At 33.9% G+C, this 20,981-nt stretch overlaps 2 protein-coding genes across 5 annotated transcripts; both read left to right on the top strand.

Annotated features, from left to right (window-relative positions):
- Window positions 1-1,127: 1,127 nt before the first annotated feature.
- On the top strand, window positions 1,128-17,403 carry LOC117922049 (7-dehydrocholesterol reductase). 4 transcript variants are annotated; one of them, XM_034840035.1, is made up of 15 exons: window positions 1,128-1,258; window positions 2,824-3,046; window positions 3,268-3,323; window positions 4,076-4,178; window positions 4,282-4,347; window positions 5,158-5,271; window positions 7,068-7,194; window positions 10,098-10,198; window positions 10,292-10,417; window positions 10,571-10,635; window positions 11,009-11,090; window positions 11,179-11,261; window positions 12,165-12,198; window positions 16,385-16,535; window positions 16,812-17,403. In XM_034840035.1, exons 1-15 carry the CDS (start codon window positions 1,167-1,169, stop codon window positions 17,072-17,074), a joined length of 1,686 nt encoding a protein of 561 aa, XP_034695926.1. In that variant the 5' UTR covers window positions 1,128-1,166; the 3' UTR covers window positions 17,075-17,403. The 4 variants fall into 4 exon arrangements, with proteins under 4 accessions (XP_034695926.1, XP_034695923.1, XP_034695925.1 ...); XM_034840032.1 differs by lacking the exons at window positions 1,128-1,258; window positions 2,824-3,046; window positions 3,268-3,323; ... (8 more) ...; window positions 11,179-11,261; window positions 12,165-12,198 and adding an exon at window positions 13,978-14,082 and having other exon boundaries at window positions 16,380-16,535; XM_034840034.1 differs by lacking the exons at window positions 1,128-1,258; window positions 2,824-3,046; window positions 3,268-3,323; ... (8 more) ...; window positions 11,179-11,261; window positions 12,165-12,198 and adding an exon at window positions 14,079-14,139 and having other exon boundaries at window positions 16,380-16,535.
- A 1,296-nt stretch (window positions 17,404-18,699) lies between these two features.
- LOC117921663 (AAA-ATPase At3g50940-like) lies at window positions 18,700-20,659 on the top strand. Its single transcript, XM_034839612.1, has 2 exons — window positions 18,700-19,978; window positions 20,070-20,659. The coding sequence occupies exons 1-2, from the start codon at window positions 18,995-18,997 to the stop codon at window positions 20,463-20,465; spliced, it is 1,380 nt and encodes a 459-aa protein (XP_034695503.1). The 5' UTR covers window positions 18,700-18,994; the 3' UTR covers window positions 20,466-20,659.
- The last annotated feature ends 322 nt before the right edge of the window (window positions 20,660-20,981 follow it).

Below are 20,981 nucleotides of genomic sequence, written 5' to 3'. Positions count from 1 at the left end.
AACTAGAAATACTTTATAAAATTACTATCAAATGCACTTAAAATTCATGAAAAGTGTTATAAAAATATTATAAAAAGTCTAATTTATTTTTATCGACTAGATTTCAATTCAATAATTTATATAAGAATCAATGGTTTTGACTCATGAGAACCTTCGAGAAATGATATGATACATACTATTTCTTTTAAACCTAAAATATATATTATACTAACAAATACCCTTTTTGGAGTTAGATTATAAGGAAAGTTGTGTTTCGAGCCGCCTATTTGAAGGTAATATGGAAATCAAACCTAAAGAAATTGGAATATGAGATTTGACCGTTAATGAGAAAACTATTATTATTCTTGTGCATTATATACTATTTCGATAAGCTATTCCAAAATTGTCCTTTAGTTTTCCCTATTAGTAGTCGTCGGTTTCCATGTTAGCATACCGGTGCGCAATTTAATAAACACTAAAATGTGAGCCTGCTGATAGGGAAAACTAAAGGGCAATTTTGGTATAGCTTACCGAAACAATATATAGTGTACAAGAATAATAATAGTTTTCTCATATCCGTCAAATCCCATGTTTCAGTTTTTTTTTGTTTGATTTCCATATTACCTTCAAATGGGCGGCTCCAAACACAATTCCCCCTAAATTATATAATATCAAATAATTTTTATTATAGATTATGTCAAAAATTTATAATAACATAAAATTTATCATTTTAATTAATTAATTAATTTTTTATTTTCAAATAAAAAAATTTCATTATATTTTTAAAAAATTGAGAACACTTTTTTATATATATTCGTGAAATTAACCTTTTCATGTTTTTGTTTGAAAAATAATCTTTTTTCACATTAATACTCTTAATTATTTCAAGTATTTATATATATATATTTTAAAAGAAAATGTGATTTTTACAAGGAAAAAAATATGGGCATTTTTGTTAAAATAAGATTTAAAAAATATAAAAGATTTAAGATCGTTAAAATTAGGTTTTCAACGCCTTTTAATCAAATAATTTTTTTTTACTATGATAAGAGGTGCATTCTCGTAATTAAATTGAAGTCAAGGTCCTAAAATCACCCATCACCTTTCCAGATATATTTGTATGTCGTGGCTCCGTGACTTCACTTCCGAGTCGAGCTGTAACAGGGGCTACAGAGAGAGGAGGAAAGATGGCGGAGGCGAAGACGGTACACTCACCGGCGTTGACATACTTTTCCATGATATCGCTTCTCACTCTCTGCCCTCCCTTCGTCATTCTACTGTACGCCATCTATATTCTCTCCTTCCTTCTTTCTCAGATTTTGGTTCCTCTGTTTGGTTCCCGAGAAAATGAAGGAAAATTTTGAATCTCCGTGTTTTATGTTTGTTTTGGTTGATCGGTTGATGTCGTATTAAGTACTGTTGGAGTGGAAAATCCGAACCTCGGAATTTGGTGGAGGCTTGTTTTCGATCCACTGAAAACTGCATTTCTCATTGTTTTTTATCTGGAAGAAGATAAAAAAAAAGTTTGAATCTCTATGTTTTGTGTTTTTTGATTGTTTAGATCAATGAGTGGTGTTAGATACGGTTGCAGTGGAGAATTTTTTTTTGGATTCTTTAATGATTTGTTTTCCCCTAGTCCTCAAATCTCCCATTCCTTTCTCAGATTTTGCTTCCTCTGTTTGGTTCCCGAGAAAAAGAAAGAAATTTTTTAATCTCCGCATTTTCTGATTTTTCTAGTGCTGGTATTAGTTGCCGTTGAACTGGAAAATCCGAGACTCGAAATTTGTCGGAGAATTGATTTCGATCCATTGATAACTGCATTTTTCATTGTATTGTTTCTGGAAGCTGAAGTTCGAATCTCTATGTTTTGTGGTTTTTGATTGTTTGGATCAGGTAGTGGTGTTAGATACAATTGGAGTGGAGGATAATATGATGATGGAGAATTGTTTTCGATCCATTAGTGATTTGTTTCCCCAAAGTCCTAACTTTGATTTCCTTTGTTGTTAGGTTGCAGAGAAACGGAAATTTTGAATCGTTGTGTTTCATGTCTTTGTTCCTGATTGAGTGTTGGATAGGGGATACATCAGTTGGATTTTAAAAAATCTGAGACTTGACATTTGATGGAGAATTTTTGCAACCATTGATGACTACCTTACTTATCGTTTATTTTTTAATCTTTGTGTTTTGTGTTTTTTTGAGTCATGTAGTGGCAGTGGAATACTTGGAATGGAAAATCAGAGAGTTGAGATTTGACCGAAGAGTTTTTTTTCCTTTATCGACTGCATTTTTCATTGTTTTTTATATTTTTTTGGAATCCCTTTATTTTAAGTTTTTTCATTGACTGGGTCATGTAGTGGTACTGGAACAGTTGGAGTGGAAAATTTGAGACTAGAAATTTGATGGAGAATTGTATCTGATCCGTCAATGATTGCATCTCTCATTGTTTATCTTCTTCTCTTTATAATTCATTTCCTTTGAAAAGAAAATTTTGAATCCTTGTGTGTTGTACATGTCAGTGGACACGATAAGAGTTAATAGTCTAACATGTAGGCATCACTATGCTCACCAAAATGAACTAGAAGACACTTGCTGAAATTAAAATATGATTTTATTTTAATATGGGTATCAGAAGTAGTATGAACTTGTTTAAAATGCTGTGTTAAATGCAGCCAAGACACCCTATAACTTAATGTTTTAGTTGGGTGCTAATAAAGTTTGGATTGGAAATTCACCTGTTGTTTTGAGCTGCACTATTTAGCTGTGAAACTTACTGCAGTTTGTTGTTAAGTGAAAATTAGAATAAAATTTTTCATTTTAAAATTTTCCATTTGATACACAACACAGATGGTATACAATGGTTCATGCTGATGGGTCTGTATTGCAAACTTGGGACTACCTAAAGCAGCATGGGGTGCAAGGATTCATAGACATCTGGCCAAGGCCAACTGCAATTGCATGGAAACTAATTGCTTGTTATGCTGCATTTGAAGCTGCACTTCAGCTTTTTCTACCTGGTAAAACAGTTGAGGGCCCGATATCTCCTTGTGGGAATCGGCCTGTTTACAAGGTATTGGATGTTTCATTATTGTTTCTGTAAAATAGCACTTCCTGATACTGTATACATGTATGTCAATGTTTGTGTCCACACACACACATTTATGTCTTTATATATATATATATATATATATAGATTATGTATGTACATATATGTACATATTAGCCTTGATGTATTCTAATTCTAAGGAAAGGAAAGAAAAGAAATTTATGCTGCTTTTCACGCTTGTGCAGGCAAATGGCATGCAAGCATATGCAGTAACATTGATTACTTATCTGAGTCTGTGGTGGTAAGTATCGCCTTAAATATCTTTTGTCATGATCTGCTATTTCTTTAAATAGAATATTTATGAATTTTGATTAATATTTTCCATGGATGTGAAAGAAATACATTTCTCAGAAGCTTCATGCTTGTAACCTTCTTTTGAGACAATGTGGGAGCCACAACTAAATTTGGCTTGTGTTACTTTCTGTCTTTAGTTTTTTGAGAACCTTCTTTCCATGTTTCTTTGATTTGAAGACTTCCTTTTGGAGTAATACCGTAGGTTTTATCCTTCATTATACCAGTTGGAACAAGAGGTGATATTGGCTCTTGGTCTCAAAGAAGCAAACCTGGTGAATGGTTGTTTCAACATTGGGAGTTCATGAAGTTGATCTTGATACTTCCACTATGGTTTTTGCTTGGTTGATATATGAGAAATATGGCATATTAGGCCCCAATATCTCTATGAGTTCCTTTCACCTCTTTGCTTCTTCATTGTCAACTTTATGTTCTAACTGTTAATCCTGTCTAGAATATTTATCTAAAACCTCAAATGTGGTTATAAATGTTATTTTGGAACAGTTTATCTTCATTCTATTTTATATGCCTTGCTCTTTAGCCAATATTTTATATGAGGTTGCATTACCTGCTGTGAGGCCGTTAAAAATACTATTACTAGTTTTTTGAGAGTCAATGTATTTTCTTTGGATTCTGGTTTTAATGGATGAAGTGCCACACAACTGTCAAGTGCAATCATATTTTGCTGTGTTTATTTTTCAGGTTTGGCATATTCAACCCTGCAATTGTTTATGATCATCTGGGAGAAATATATTCAGCACTTATTTTTGGAAGTTTGATCTTTTGTATTTTCTTATACATAAAAGTGAGGGCTTACAGTTGAACTTGTGATTTATGAACATTAGAACATTTTACTATATATGCAATGCCTGCCTGTTTTGCTGACAGTCATGCTTGAATTTTAAAAGGGTCATGTGGCACCATCTTCGACTGATTCTGGTTCATCTGGCAACATAATAATCGATTTCTATTGGGTCAGTGTCTTCAAGCATCTATTTTCATATGTTTTGTTTATCTATGTATTTTTAATTTCCACTATGACTAATTTGCCTATCAAAATAAAATAAAATTCCATCAATGGTTTACAACATATGTGGAGGTACGAAAAGAAAATAGAAAGAAAATTTGGGAAGAGAACCTCATAAGTTTTCAGGCATATTACTGATATATAAAAAATTGAAAGTCCTGCATAAGTAATTGGCTAAGATCTACCATAAATTTGAACTATCAAGCATCTTATTGAGGCTAGGAGATATAGTGCATCTAGTAGGCTTTGATCGTACAGATAGTTCTTTGATTCTAATGTCCTTTTTTTTTTTTTTTTTCCGGTTGCAGTATTGTGTATCCATGGTTTTCCCCTGTCCTGCAATATAAATATATGGGAACATGAGGGCTAGTTCTTGCCTGAGCCACTGATTTATAACATCACACTAGTTTATAACTCAAGGTCCACAACTAGATTTGCTATTTATGGGAAGATAGGGACTAGTTCTTGCCTAAGCCACTGATTTATGACATCAGCCTTTTCCAATGAATATGCATTTCCTCATGATTCATTTCATTCATGTATATTTTTGGACCAGTTGATTGGATTGAACTGAAGTGTTAGTTGATTGTGGGATGGGCCATGGATACCTTTCATCTCCAAATTTAGACCCTTCCCATATTTCATTGTTATTATGAAATTTATTTATATACAAAATTCCTAGTGTGACAAATTTATTTTATCTTATGGGAGCCTTTTTTTGGCTTACTTTCTTATCACATGTTTTTCATTCTTGCAGGGTATGGAGCTGTATCCCCGAATTGGTAAGAACTTTGACATCAAGGTTTTCACAAACTGCCGATTTGGGATGATGTCTTGGGCAGTTCTTGCTGTGACCTATTGTATAAAGCAGGTAAATGATTTAGATGATTTCTGGATGTGAATTTCAAAGTTCCTTATCACATAAGATATGTAGAAAATTTTCAAGCATGTCAAATTTAAGGGTAAAGATCCCTCATGTGGTAGGTTCCACATCTAGAAATCATATTGATCATTCTTTATTTTGAGTTGTCTATTTCTTATTATTTGGGAATGTGAGATTATGTTATTAGGATCATATAATCTAATCAGGGATTTACTTCCTGGTGTAACTCCATCATTTGATGGGTCTAATCTCATGTTATTAGGATGCCTTGGCAAACCCAAGATCATGGGTGTTCCTGGTTGGCATGGGAAACCAAGCAAACCAATAGCTAGTTGCTAGCTACCTATCTATTGGTACATATAGTTCCTCCAGAAATTGAATTTTGAATTTGTATAGGTGTACTTGTATATTGATGCATGTATCAGAATTTTGCACTTGAAACTTATGCTTGATCTGATGATAGCACGGCCTTTTCTTTCCGTTAGTCACAGATTAAGCAATAGAAATAAGGAGATATTAACTATTAGGAAATAAAAAAATAGTTAACCTTTTTCTTTTCTAATAGGCAAAGATCAATTATGGTGCACAATAGCATACATGGTGTATACAAGGGTGCTAAAAGGCTAAAAATAAATAATTAACTACTAGTACCTGTGATATACATGAATTTAAGTACTTTGAGGCAGGCATTAAATTGAATTCACTGGTTTTTTTGAAAGAGATATCTTTTGGTGTCCTTAATTGCCTTGGTGCCTGCATTAAACTTAGGTGGCCTGCTTCTAAATTTAGTGCCTAACTTCTCAGTCTGGCATTTTTCTGTAGCAGTAATCACTGTGCAATGTCCCAATTTTCGTCTAGCTGAGGCCTAGTTGCTACTGTTCAAGTTTTGCCGATATCCTCCCAAGTACCACTAAGGTTATATAACTAGCATAACCCAATGACAAGGCCACATGCCAAGTATTTCTTGCTCAGTGCAGCTGTGGGTCCACAGTATTGCTCTTGTGATTTGGCTCAAGTGGGGATGAGGAAGATTCAAGGTTCATTTCTGTGTAACAGCCAAAAAGAAAAATGCTATCTAGTAAAGAAAAGCTATGGGTTCACCATATTAAGCATTGTACCTGCCCGATTAATATTGTCCCCAGTCATCTGCATGGTTGAAGTTGTATTAATTGCTAACTCTGGAGGTCCTAAGGGGGATTGGTTGTCTTGACATCTTGGATCAATATCATGTGATGCATACGATATGCTAGTTAACAAGCTAAAAAATAAAAAAAATAAAAATGATGAAAATTGAGAAAAATCAATGCAGTTAGATGGACCCGACAAATTTTAAAAATATCTGCCAGATTTGACACTGTTTAAATAGTCATGAAAGCACCTATTTGGATTAGTTTATGATAATATCAAGACTTGAAAACTCTACTATTTTAAACACAATGGTATTTTTACTTAAAATGACAGTTAATTCCATGGTCAATACAGCTTTAATTTTTTTAGCTATTCTTGATAGACCAGAATGCTAGCAACCCGTCACCCCACTTTTATTTGCTGAGTTCTTTATCATCCAGCTCAATGTTTTATTAAACTAGGTATATAATTCTCGTATTTGAAGTTTGGGTGAGTTGCTGATGCCTTGCTTGTAGATACATATATTGCTGCTATATGTGTATGCATGTACACTCAATTGATATCATATGTTACCATGTAATTCTTGTACTTGATGTTTAAGAATGTGATTTCTTTTGGGTTATTTTGATGTGTTTCATATATACTTCATTTGACAGTATGAAGAGAATGGGAAAGTGGCAGATTCCATGCTTGTAAATACTATATTGATGCTGGTATATGTGACAAAGTTCTTTTGGTGGGAAGCTGGATACTGGAACACAATGGATATTGCACATGATCGAGGTTCATATATTTTCTTCCCTTTCTTTCTCATTTCATGTGCTTGGTTTTTCTACTACTATTTTTTTTATAAGAGGAAAAGAAATACATGTAGGTGAAGGTGAAATTTAGAAATATTATAATCCTGTGCATTCCTTGTTGTGAGCTTTCTTTCTGTGAATGTCCATTTTGTTTTAATTTACCCTAGCTAATGCATTGAACTATCAACGGGTTAGTGCCTTCTTGAGGAGTTGAACTCCCAATCTCCACTGTGGAGAAGATTTCCTGCTACAAGCTGGAAAACTATTACTTAATATAAGCCATTGGTTACTCTTCTCTCTCTCGTTTTTTTTTTTTTGATAAGTAAATAAAGTGTATTAAAAATCAAAGCGCCAGAAAAGCACTTCAATGTATACAGGGAGTATACAATGGGCACCAAAAGCACCTCTAAAAAACAAAGAAAAACACCAAAAAATGCACCCCCTCAAGGCTCAACAAGACCCTATCCAATCCGCAAAATCTACAATCGAAGAAGGGCCAAGAGCTATAAACAAATTGGACCATGCCCAAAGATTACACAAAAAATTCAATTTAATCCTATGAACAGAATGCTCAATGTTTTCAAATGCCCTACTATTCCTTTCCTTTCAGGTTGTCCAAAAAAGACACGAGGGCAGCTCTCCACGCCTTTTTCCTTTTTTTATTTATTTTTATCCACAACAGACCTATACTAACTTGTAAGTGTCTCTCTCACTGAGGGAAGGACCCAAGACACGTTGAAAAGCGAAAAAAGAGGTGCCAAACAGCTCGTCTTGTCGCAATGGAGGAGAATGTGATCAACTGATTCCTCCTCTTTGCAACAGAGGAAACATCTATTTGCCACAACCCACCCTTTGCTTTAGATGTGGTCCAAAGTTAAAACTTTGTTCCATGTGTCCTCCCTAGCGAAGAAGCCACCTTGGGTGGTACCCAAGAGTTCCAAATAACGTTTGAAGGGAAATCCAATTGTCTTCCTAGCTCAACTCTTTATACAAGTCTTTAACAGAAAATTTTCCATTCTGCTATATCCATCTCCCAATCATTGAGACGCCTAGCAAAATGGGGTGCCCAACAATCCCCATCCGAAGAAGCAAACCAAACCTCATCCACCCATGCCTCTTTCGAAGTGGCAATCAGAAATAAAGAGGGAAAACCTCATAGAAGCTGCCAGTGTTTTGTTTGAACATGATTTAACTACCCCATTTACTTCTACATTGATTTCCACTTATTGAGCCAACTTTTAGTTTGCTGAATGCTTCTAATTTGTCAGTCTTAGTCTTTCCACTCAAATGTCTTGAAATCATACCTAGACTTGGTTTTATAATGCTTGTCCCTCCACATTTCTGGCTAAATTCATTCAGAAAACTGATCCCAGTTGAAAATTTGGGTTTACTTCCAAATATTTTTCTTTGATAGGCTGGATTTGCTTCTGAATACTCCACTTGTTGAAGCACACTTGTCTTGATTTTGGCTTTATGTTTTTACGAATAGCAGATAAAACCTGAGAAGGAAATGAATATATTATCTCTGATTTTGGCTCCTGTACTTCTATTTAGTTTTCAGTTTTATGTTTTTCAGAATCATACAAGTGTTACATTGGATCTTCTTTGGAGGACCCCTCTTCCTTCTATATACACTTTCTTTTTAACAATATAATTCATTGTTTCTTGTAAGCAATGATCTTGCCTAATAAAACCCTGGAAAGAAAATGTCGTTTTCAAGCTCCTAGCTAATTTTATGAAACACTTCTTCAATCACACCCTCTATATGGGTAATTCATCTGAGATATTAAAAATGGGTTGCAGTGTGATGTATCCTTGTAACCAATGGGCACAGGCACTACGACATAATTGTGTGTGTATTTTCTGCTGTTTGGGCTGGCTGGTTTGGGATGTGTTAACAATTGTGAGAACGTGTAAAGGTTCTACCTGCAATATTAAGATCTATTTCCTTGAAGTTGAAAATGGCTTGGTTGAATTGTAACGCGGACACAAGACTGAAAAAATTCCTGTCGTATTTCTTTATTTACTGCCAGAATAGTACTCCAGGTAAATGATGATCTACACACCTTTGATGCCAAGTAGTTTGCCGATCCATGGCAATACAATTTGGAATAAGAACAGAAGTTCTTAATTCTTTTTCCTCATTATTTGGGATCACATCCTTTTTCTTCTTTGTATTGAATGACACATTTTTGCATTGTTCTATATATAGATAGATTATGAATTTATATATTGTCAATCATAGTTTCCAAGAAATGGTTTTTAGATCAGAAACCTTTTTAGTCTAAGATGTCAAATTATTGGAAATGTCCAGGAACTCTTGGGAACTCATAGGAGACATTTAAAACACTCTTGGGAAATGTCTTGGAACCTGAGAGAAACATATTTCCTATAATTTGATACCCTTGAGAAATGTGTGATTTAAAGCATCTTTTTTTCCTTTCCTTAGTATTTTCCTAGAACCAAACCTATCATAAATCTATTTTTAATTTTCCTTCATTGTTTCTTTTCTTCTACTTTTCCTCTCTATTTTCTTTTTCACACATTTTCTATCAAATTTTTTGGGAACTAGACATAGCCTAAAACTTTCATTACTTTCCTTCAATTTTAGTTCTTCACACTTCGTTATTTCTTTAAACTAAAATAAACTAAATATTAGATTGCATGAAAGCTGGCTTCTTGCATGTTCGTGATATATTTTTGTCACACTGTAATGTAGAGTTACATGTTCTCTTATGTCTCTGCAAACAAATGCTCAGTGCATCTTTTGCTGCGGTATTTTGGTTGTGGCCTTTTTTCATGTGTGTATCTCATTCTCTGTTATTGTTTTCCCTTGCATCTAGTGTTGTTGATAATTTCATTAAGAATTACATTTGGTTTTGGCAGCTGGCTTTTATATTTGTTGGGGATGCTTGGTATGGGTTCCATCCATTTACACTTCTCCTGGAATGTACCTGGTCAACCATCCTGTGAACCTTGGAACTCAGGTGTGGTCTTTGTATACTTTGTCGATATTTTGGAATTAATGAATTATGAATCATTTATATTCAGTTTCTGACATTCTCTTCCTATTGCTCCAGCTTGCAATTTATATTCTTGCAGCCGGAATCACATGCATATATATAAACTATGATTGTGATAGGCAAAGGCAAGAATTCCGTAGAACAAATGGCAAGTGCTTGGTTTGGGGGAAAGCTCCATCAAAGGTCTTTGATTTTACTCCATACTCCAGTGACACTTAGCTTTTGAAATTTATTAGAAGCTCATTTCTTACATGGGGGGGTTGACATTGTTAAGTACTTCTTCTGCAATTCTTTGTGTTCAAATTTACTTAAATTTTAATTTCGATTGTTGTACAGATTGTGGCCTCCTACACCACCACTTCTGGAGAAACAAAGTCCAGTCTTCTTTTGACCTCGGGCTGGTGAGCTCCCCGTATTTAGCTTGGAAATACAAAAAACAAAAAAAAAAAAAAATACTAGAACTAATAGTACCAAAGTATCATCTTGTCTTTCGTCAAATACATTTCTTCCCTATGGACCACTTTAATTTGTGTTGCACGCAAGAAGGGTTCAGTTCAACCCTTCATGGATCCTCATTGGGTGTTCTCATAGACTAGGAATTGATTCAGTTCAATGAGCTTAAAAATCATGAGACACCTCTCAGAAACTTGATGGAAGTCTGTATTGTTTCTTCCATATGTAGATTATGTTGGTGTGTGCATGATAACTACCATTAGATTGCCCCAAAGGCATGGCAGGTCTGGCTATGCCTGACATTTTTCTTGTTTGTTGCAGGTGGGGTTTGTCCCGTCACTTCCATTATGTACCTGAAATTTTGGCTGCATTTTTCTGGACGGTCCCTGCTCTTTTTGGCCATGTAAGCCTTTCTAGTTTTGAAATACATGCGGTATCTGGAACTTCTACCCATTGTTGAATGATATTTTCTTTTGTTTGTTCTTCTACAGTTTCTGCCTTATTTCTACGTGCTGTTCCTTACTATCCTTCTTTTTGACCGAGCCAAAAGGGATGATGATCGATGTCGGTCCAAGTAAGCAAACACAGCCTCCATCAGTTACCTAAACCGTCTTTTCTTACGACCATTATATTTACACCATATTTGGTTCCCAAAAAATATTAAAGGAAATTATTTTCTCATCTTTGGTTTGCCATAAAAAGTATAGAAGAAAACTTAAATATAGTTAAAATAAGTTAGAAACCTATACATTTTCAAATTATTTAATTTCTATAGAGAATGCATGAAATAAGTGAAATAAGTTTAGGCTATTTTTGGTTCTTGGCAAATTTGGGGGAAAATGTGAGGGAAAGAAAATGAAAAGGAAAAGTAGAAGGAAAAAAAAAAAGTGAAGGAAAATAAAAAATAGATTTAAATTCAATAAATTATTTTTATATGCTACTTCAAACACATTTCACTTATTTTTCTTCTTTTATATAAAAATTAAATAATTTTAAAATGTATAATTTTTTAACTAATTTTAATTATATTTGATATTCTTTCATATTTTCTATGATGAAACCAACATAAGAAATAATTATTTTCTTTCCTTAGCATTTTTTTTTTCTTTCCTCGGTATTGAACCAAACATAGTCTTAATGAAGTATATAAAAATAATTATTAACTTCAAATCTATTTTTATTTTCTTTTCACCTTTTATTTCCTCTTTATACTTTTTCCCTTACATTTTTTCTCAAATTTTCGAACAACCGAGCATAGGTTAAAAATCTCTAGTATGCAATACACAAGCATGCACCACCTTTATTGCAGTTAATTGTTTTCGCATACGAGGAACATGACTTATGTAGAATCTTGGGATTGTCTTATGAAATAAAAATATGTATATTTTTATTTTTTTTTAAAAAAACTCATCATCCAATTCATTTCTTAACTCTGCATGAAAATTTGAACGAAAATTTGACATGAAGCTGCTTGCAGGTACGGGAAATACTGGAAAAAATACTGTGAAAAGGTTCGATACAGGATTATCCCTGGAATCTACTGAGACCCAACATAGGATCCTGTTTTCGCAGGTTGCCTTGGTCCTCCCAATGTTGCGCGCGTTGGTATCTGTAGTAGCAGCTTGTCTTTGTTGTATTATGTCCTTCGAGAATTTTGTTGTTTAAAGCTCATGTCTCCACTCTCTAGTTTTATTATTATCTGTGTCTTCACCTCTGCAGGAGTCAGGGAGGGGTGGATTTATTTCAGAACGTGGCCTTTTTCTGTGAATGGAATCAAATTCAGATGAACTGAGTTGCTTCATTGTTGTTATTTGATGAGAAACAGGCCTGCAATACTGCAATCTGACTGCAAAAGTGAGGAACTCGTAAAAAAAAAAAAAAACAATTATTTTCAAGAAGAGGGGTGAGGGTGAGGGTGAGGGTGAGGGTCCTTTTTGAAGCAGTAATATAAAGTAATAATTAATAACAATAGCAAGAAGATAATAAAGAGTTATGGAAAGAGAATACAAACAATGATTTTAACTTGGTTCCACGTAATTTTGTCTTTGTTGAAAACACAAAAAAATTGCACAAGTGACCACTTAAAGTTGACTCAACTTGGTTTAAATCGAAACATTAAAATTGACAAAAAAAAAAAACCTTTTTTAATGGTGAAAAAGCACAGTGGGTTTTTTAATACTATATAAATCAAACTATTTAAAGTAATAATAATAATAATAATAATAATAATAATAATAATAATAATAATAATAAAAATATTTAAATATTTACTTTTTTTTTTATTTTAGAAAAAAATTCTACTTCCAAATAATTAAACAGAAAAAAATCACCAAGAAAAGTGGTATTTGATTCACTAATGTGAAAAAAAAAAAAAATATCAAAATTCATCTATTTAAAAATAATTTCAATTATAAGTACTTTTTAATGAGTCATCCAATTATTCCCAAAATTGTCCGTTTACTTGTCATATCATCCAAATCAATTGATAACTAAACTATTTATATAGACGTTTCCTTACTTTTAGATATTTTATTATTTTATTATTTGAGAATTTTTTTTCTCTAGAAACATAAGTAAAAATTAGAAAAAAAAGAGTTTATATTAAAAATAATTCATATTCTTGATAATAAATTTGTATTTATTATATAATATTAATAATTGTTTGATATAATAGAGAATAAAATTTATTGTAAGAGTTTTTAAGATATTAAATGTTTTACATATGGTTGTTATATGATATATAGTATAAAAATAAATAAATAAATAAATAAATATTTTATATTAAATAAATTAATCATAATTAAAATAATTATATATTATTAAATTTATTATTTATTATTTAATAAACAACCTTATTACTTTTTGAATTTGTAATATGATAAAATAGGATTTGTTTGAAAATATTTTCTCTTAAAATTATAAGAAATAAAAAAATATTAATCTTATTTAAATAGGATTTTTTTTACACAATATTTTCTAAAATTTTAGGAAACTAAAATTAGAAGTATCTAAAAAGAAGGAAACATCTATAAGGAGAAATCTACTTGTCAATTAATTTGAATGAAAATAAAAAGACATTTTTAAAAATAATTGGATGACTTACTAAAAATACACGTATTTCAAATTACTTTTAAATAGATAAAAAAAAATACTAATTTAAAAAATTTGACCTTTTTTTTTCTCTATATATTTTAATCCCACTTTCCCCCAAAGTTCACTCTAATTTTTATTTGTTTCCACTTCTCGTTATCCTTATCCTTTTCATTGCCGCAAGCTTTTGATGAAAAGGGATTAATGCAACGACGTCGTTTTGCATTCAGCCTCTAGAAAATACCGGACTCTCGACTTCCCGAGATCGAAAGAAAAAGGGAGAGAGGGCTTTGGTTCGCTCAGAGGTACGTTTGATTCTCGAAGCTTCTCGAATTCCACCCATAACTTGCCCTAGATTCTATGTACCATCCTTTAGAACCCTTGATTTCAATTTCATTCAAGTTTTTTTTTTTTTCCTTTTAATTATTTTTAATCGTTGGATTGTATTTTGATGTCATGCATTTTTTTTTAAATGTATTTTAAATTGTGGTCTGTTTGCTCCCCAAGAAAGTTATTTCTGTAATTAGGGTCAAGCAGATTCTTGTGTTAGTCAATTTTTTGGTTGGGTTAGGTTGTTATTAGGGTTAGTGATAAAAATAGTTCTGTTTGGTTGCTGAGAAAGTTATTCATGTGATTAGTGTACTGCGATTGTGTTAGTTTTTGTATACTAATCATTATTCGGTTGGGATTAGGTAGACGTTAGGGTTTCCGTTAAAATTAATAGGGTTTCTTTGGTGGCCGAGAAGGTTATTTATGTAGTTAGTATAATGCAGTTATGTGTTAGTTTTCATAATATTAGTTGTTTGGTTGGATGTAGCTAGGTATTAGTGTTAGTGTTAAAACTTGGTCTGGTAGCCTGAAAAAGTTATTTATGCAATTGTTTAGTTTCCATGTACTGGTGTCTGGTTATTATTTCATGGGTTTAGGTATGTATTAGAATTAGTGTTAAAATTGGTAGGTCTGTTTGGTCTCCAAGAAAGTCATTTATGTAATTGGTGGGATGCTATTGGTTTAGGTTCTGTATACTTGTGATCATTTATTTGGAAATAGATAGACATTAGGTTAGTGTGAATATTGGTAGGATTGTTAAGTTTCTAAGAAAGTATTTGTGTCATTGTAATTGGCATAATGCAGTTGTGTTAGTTTATTTGCTTGGGATTATGTAGGCTGTAGGCATTGAGGTTAGTTTTAAATTAATAAGTTTGTTTAGTTGCTGATAAAGTGTGTGTAGTTTGTAATGCAGTTGTGCTAGTTTCTATATGCTAGTTATTATTTGGTTGGCTTTAGGTATTTATTTGGATTAGTGGTGAAACTGGAAGGTTTACTGTACAGTTTATGCATTGTGAATTGAGGCTTGACATGTAATGCCACGGCACATCTCCCTCCATTGTTCACAGCTTGAAGCCTGCCTTGTTGTCTTGGATGGATTTCAGTAACCCGGTTCTTTATTTTGTGAAAAGTGCACTATCTGCCTTATATCTGTCTGCTCTCAAGGATTTTTTTGTAAAACCTTTTGGCATTATCGTTGACAGGCTTTTTATTTTGCTGATAGTCTGTTGGTTCCTTCTTCTTATCCCATGTAACTTTAACTGTGTCTATTTTCTTCTTCAGTTCTTACCATCATAGCTGTTGATGTTCCTTTTAATTTGGGTCCAGTACTCTGCCCTTGCTTTCCTTTGGTTTGTTGGTCCCAAGCAAGGAAGTCATATATACTGGTTTCATCTTCCCATGAAAACTGATTTACCCCAACTTCCAAGTCTACAGAAGTTTTAGTTTTGATTAATATTTGTTTAACTCCTTGCCTCAGGTGTAAGTCATTTGGATCATTGGTGGTGATCTGATTAATAGTCAGGTGGGCTTCAAGAAACCTTTTCTGCCCCTAAAATGTCATGGAGCACAAAATCTAGTTAATAGGTGTCCTCCATTGAAGAAATTGCTGGTTTCTGTCCCATATTTTTGACAGTTGTATGATATTGTCTCTGACCTCAAGCATCCGTATTTTGATGCTTATGCTGTTGGATTGTCATGCACATGTCATTATGATTGCATATGCGTATATAGGTTGCCAAGATAAACATGTGGATAATTATTTTAAGCACCATTCTTCAATTGTGGTAGAAGGGTTTCCAATAAACCTTTGCCATAATCTTCCTCTGGCTCAGTGTTTGTGTTTTTTTATGTTTGTGATTTTTGGTGTTGCATGAGTACTTTAAAATTTTCGTAGCAGAATTATTCAAGGGTTGGCATGTCAATTTGTGGAAAGGAGCAGGAGGAAGAGTTGGAGGATAGTTCCTCCTTACCTGGTTTCATGCTTACTGAAAGAAAAATACAGGAGGACTTTTGAAGGGGTACAGTTGCCAGTCAATTGATTAAAACATATATTTATATTAGTAAGTAGTTAGTACTTCACCCTTTGTTGTAAATAGAGTATTGGACCATAGAGAAGTGTCTAGCTAAAGGTGATTGATTCTCCTTGTCTAAAGAGTTTATAGGTGGTGCTATTATCTTTCTTTTCTCGTTGCTTGGCAATAGTTATGCAAGTCTGTACTTTTTGAATTTCCACATGTACCATATAACTTTTCTCTCTTTCAATCCTTAATAGGGAAGAAAATGTCCTCATATGATAATGTTATTGGAGGGAAGCTAAAGCTAAAGGGAAAAGCCCTGGATGTGAAGGCTGGCGGAGTGAAGAAAAAGAAGAAACACAAGAAGCAGTATGATCAAAGTTCTGAAGTCACCGAAAATGAGCTTTCGGCAGGTTTGTTGGTTTTCTTGAATCAAGGCATGGAATTGGTTTCTTAAGTTCAACTTAACTAAACTTATCCCTACTATTTTTTTTCTGATACAAGCTAAAAAAAAGGGGTAATAGAAAATAGTAAGAGTAAAAGGAAGAGGTCTTATGTGAGGCAATTCTCTCAAAACTGTTCACCCCTAAACCTGGGAAATCCTGTTCAATCAAGCTTTCCTTCATCCTATCATAGTTTCAGTACATTACTATTTCAAACTTTAGCTCTAAACTTGGTATTTGGTGTAGATGGAAGTGCAAGATTATCAACCGATCCCAACGAGGAAGATCCAAATGATGCCAACAAATCGAGTGGAGAAAAAAATGCTGCTCCATATGATGATCATCTCACGCCAGCTGAGAGACGATACATAGAGCAGAGAGAGAAACTGGATGTGAACAGGCTGGCCAGGATATCTAATAAATCACACAGGGATCGGATCCAGGACTTTAACCAATACCTGGCAAACATGAGCGAGCATTACGACATCCCTAAAGTTGGACCTGGCTAACAAACTGAAACAGAATTTCAGAGTCCCAAGGCCAAAGGAGGAGGACTGCCTTCTCCCTTGGTGCAGGTACCTAGTGCTGTTATTGCCTATGTTGTTGTTGGGAGGGTTGGTGTTTGCTGTTTTCCAAATTATGCCTTCTTTCTGTTCATCAACAAAAACACCATCATAGCTTTGCTTTGGAACTACCAAGTTAATACTACTGCATCTTTGTGAGGATTTGTCTTGTGGTATAACTTCCTCCTGCCAAAAACTTTTAACCATTTTAATCTTGATGTACTGATTCTGTTTATTGATCAATCAATGGAAGTGAATCAGCTGTTGTGCCTTTAGATTGAATGTGAACTGGAGGAAATAGAATGGAGGGATGTGTTTTATTCAGGATTTAGGAGGATAATATTATAGAAATAGATGTGGATGAAAAAAACAATCTAGTATAGAGAAAATCTGAGCATGGCTAGTTTGTGGTAATGATGGATTAGAACCAATGGATTTGAGAGGGCTTCTATTTCCTTCCTCATTCTTCATAAGAAAAATGATTTTCTTGTATTTGGGTTTTCCAAGAAAATTAAATATTATTAAAGTTTGTTAGAAACTCATGGGTAATCAATCTTTAGACAAAAGAGTTAAAATAAGTTCTTTCTATTGTCTATCTCTTCCATTTTCCCTCATAATTTTCAAGAATCAAATATGGCTTAAATCTGAAGAGGAGGTCTTCTTTTATGGTCACCTTCAAATTGGGTTTGGATGGAATTTGCTTGGAATATTGTTTTAATTTTAATTGTTATACATTTATATTGAAAATGTAAATAGCAAATGAGACAATTTTAAAGGAATAATAAAAAAGAAAAATACCCTATTTTTTCAATTAAGTGAATTATGAGATGTACAATTATAATTCCAAGTTTTGCACTTTATAATTATTAAAGAAATATTTGGTTAAAAGAGATAAAATAATCTTTGTAAATTTAATCATTTTCAAGTTTTTATTTGAAAAGTAATAATTTTTTTAATATATATAAATATATTTTTATCATTTTAAGTATTTTTATGTAAGTTTAACAAGAAAATAACGAGAATATTTTTAGAGATAAAAAAGGACGGAATGTTAAATTTCAAAAATTTAATTTTCATTAACCTTTTTAATCAAATAACCCCTTATTAAAAAAGCATTTAAAATAAATGTTAGATGTTACCTTCCCATCTTGCCATATTCATTTATAATATAAAAGTATTCCTTATATTTTAAGAAGTTGTTGGAACCACCTATAAAAAATAATTGGAAATACCTCAAATTTGTTCTAAAAATCAACATGTTTTAAAAATAATTTTTTATTTTTATTTTTCTCAAGAGTTTCATTACATATGTTTTCTAAATTAGAAAACTAGTTTTTATTAGAAAAATAAAAAATGTTTTTAAGGAAAATTTCCTAGAATATTCGATACATATAGTAGGTAACTCTCCAAGCATGTTCAAAGGTCGGTAGGGTTGAGACTAAGCCCTCTCCGCTCAGTCCCTTGCTCCTCAAGGAAAGTTACAAATGGAAACTTCCTTGAACACCACCACAACCATTCATGACAAGAACTGGTCAATGTGTTGGTTGTCTTCCTTTGTTTGTTTTTCTTTTCTTTTCCTTTTTGAAAATTCAACGTCAAGGTCTATGGTGAATACAAAGAATATTCAAACTTTGAAAATGGAACACACCAAAATCTCAAAACTTGCTACTATAAATCCACCTCAAGCTACCATAGGAGAATGTAGCAGGACAGGGACAGAGGTTGAAGTCTTTAACAAACCTCACATCCTCTTCCTTCTCTTCTTCACCATCACCCAAAAACACCTCCATACCAACTCACTCCTCACAACCCTCAAAATCTCTTCAACAATAATTCACCATCTCCCACATCACAACTATACCCAACATGTTGTCATTAGCATTCCAAAATCGGAAGAGCGCAGCAGCAGTGCTGTCTACGGCTGCTTCTCTAGCTGCTTCAGCCATGCTCATTCGCAGCATCGCCAACGACCTCCTGCCCGACGAAGTCCACGACTACTTCTCCTCCACCCTCCACAACCTCTCCCGCTACTTCTCCTCCCAACTCACCATCGTCATCGACGAATTCCAAGGCCTCTCTATGAATAAACTCTTTGAGGCTGCTGATGTCTACCTTGGCACCAGAATGACCCCCTCAGTCAGAAAAATTAGAGTGGTTAAGGGGGATGAGGAGAAGAAACTGGCTGTCACCATGGATAGGAACGAAGAAATTGTCGATGTTTTTGAGAATGTTAGAGTGAAGTGGACGATGGTTTGCAGACAAGGCCAGGCATTAGGCCGTGGAAACAGCCGAAACAGGGGAGAGACTCCGAGGTTGGAGGTTAGATCATATGAGCTGAGTTTCAACAAGAACTATAGAGATGTAGTGTTGGATTCTTACCTGCCATACATTTTGGAGAGATCCAGGGCCATCAAAGAAGAAAACAAGGTGGTGAAGCTCCACACAGTGAACTATTCCAACTGGGATTTGGGTTCGATTCTTCTGGATCACCCCATGACCTTCCAGACTCTGGCCATGGATTCAGAGCTGAAGAAGGAACTGGTGGAGGACCTGGACAACTTCATCAATGGAAAGGACTACTACAGAAGAATTGGGAAAGCTTGGAAGCGAGGGTACTTGCTGTATGGCCCTCCAGGGACCGGAAAATCAAGGTTGATTGCAGCCATGGCGAATCACCTCAACTATGACATCTACGACTTGGACCTCACAAATGTGAATTCCAACTCCGATCTCAGGGCCCTCCTTCTTGCCATGTCTAGTAAATCGATACTGGTCATCGAGGACATTGACTGTATGATCAAGTTACAAAACCGAGAATCTGAAGAACGATGGCAGCCACATAAAAATCAGGTTAGAACATATTTCATGATAACTTGATTGATTGATAGTATGATACTATAGGAAGTTCTATGGCTTATATGCTTTCTTGGTATTTTGACAGGTGACCCTCTCGGGTTTGCTCAACTTCATCGATGGGATTTGGTCATGCTGCGGCGATCAGGGACGAATCATCGTCTTCAGCACGAACCACAGGGACCGGCTCGACCCAGCTCTGCTGAGGCCTGGCCGGATGGACATGCATATTCACATGTCATACTGCACCATTTCTGCATTCAAGCAGCTTGCCTTGAACTACCTGGGGGTCTGGCAGCATCCTCTCTTTGACCAAGTTGAGGGCCTGATGGGGGAGGTGAAGGTCACTCCTGCAGAGGTCGCCGGTGAGCTGATAAAGAGTAAAGATCCCGATGTCTCCCTTCAGGGCCTCCTCGGCTTTCTTCACAGCAAAAATGAAGCAAAACCCCAGAAGGAAATGGAAGCAGAAGACAGATCAGATTGAGGATTGATGTAAATATGTTTGTAGGAACAGAGAGGCATGATCACTTGATATTGGTTTGTGGGTGAAAATTCTACAATGTAATATTCAAGAAAAGTATTCAAAAAGATTGAATCATAGTTTCATGCTTCCATTAACCCCAAAAGAAGAGCTGTTTCTTGGATTAAATATACTTTATTCCCTTTAATATTTCGATCGTGTTTTACATTTTATCCTTTTACGTTCAAAATTCAATACTTTATTTATAAACTTATCGACAATACTTTATCCCAAATTTGCTAAAAAATAATCAATGAATTGCTTATTAAATGAAAAAATAAAACTAAAATGTAAAAAAATACATCTGATATCTAAATATGAAGTTATCATACTTTGCGTATAAAAGCAAAAATCGCAAAGAATTATCAAGATGTTTCTCTAAAATAAAAGCCAAGATTGATGTCTGTCATATTTCGGAAATGTTTGAGAAATTTAACTTCAAAATTGTCAATTTAAAGTTGGTTTTACTTAAGTTAGAAA

This window comes from Vitis riparia, chromosome 9 (genome assembly GCF_004353265.1).
Source record: "Vitis riparia cultivar Riparia Gloire de Montpellier isolate 1030 chromosome 9, EGFV_Vit.rip_1.0, whole genome shotgun sequence".
NCBI lineage: Eukaryota > Viridiplantae > Streptophyta > Magnoliopsida > Vitales > Vitaceae > Vitis > Vitis riparia.
The sequence above is the reverse complement of the archived record's forward strand: the minus strand, read 5'-3'. Positions and strand labels throughout refer to the sequence as shown.

Bases quoted from the DNA above. Each gene is read 5' to 3' on its own strand.
- LOC117921663 (XM_034839612.1), top strand. From the start codon at position 18,995: ATGTTGTCATTAGCATTCCAAAATCGGAAGAGCGCAGCAGCAGTGCTG. The intron at 19,979-20,069 runs GTTAGAACATAT...GTATTTTGACAG, and splicing joins GGCAGCCACATAAAAATCAG to GTGACCCTCTCGGGTTTGCT.
- LOC117922049 (XM_034840035.1), top strand. From the start codon at position 1,167: ATGGCGGAGGCGAAGACGGTACACTCACCGGCGTTGACATACTTTTCC. The intron at 3,324-4,075 runs GTAAGTATCGCC...TTTATTTTTCAG, and splicing joins ACTTATCTGAGTCTGTGGTG to GTTTGGCATATTCAACCCTG. The intron at 10,636-11,008 runs GTGAGCTCCCCG...TGTTTGTTGCAG, and splicing joins CTTCTTTTGACCTCGGGCTG to GTGGGGTTTGTCCCGTCACT.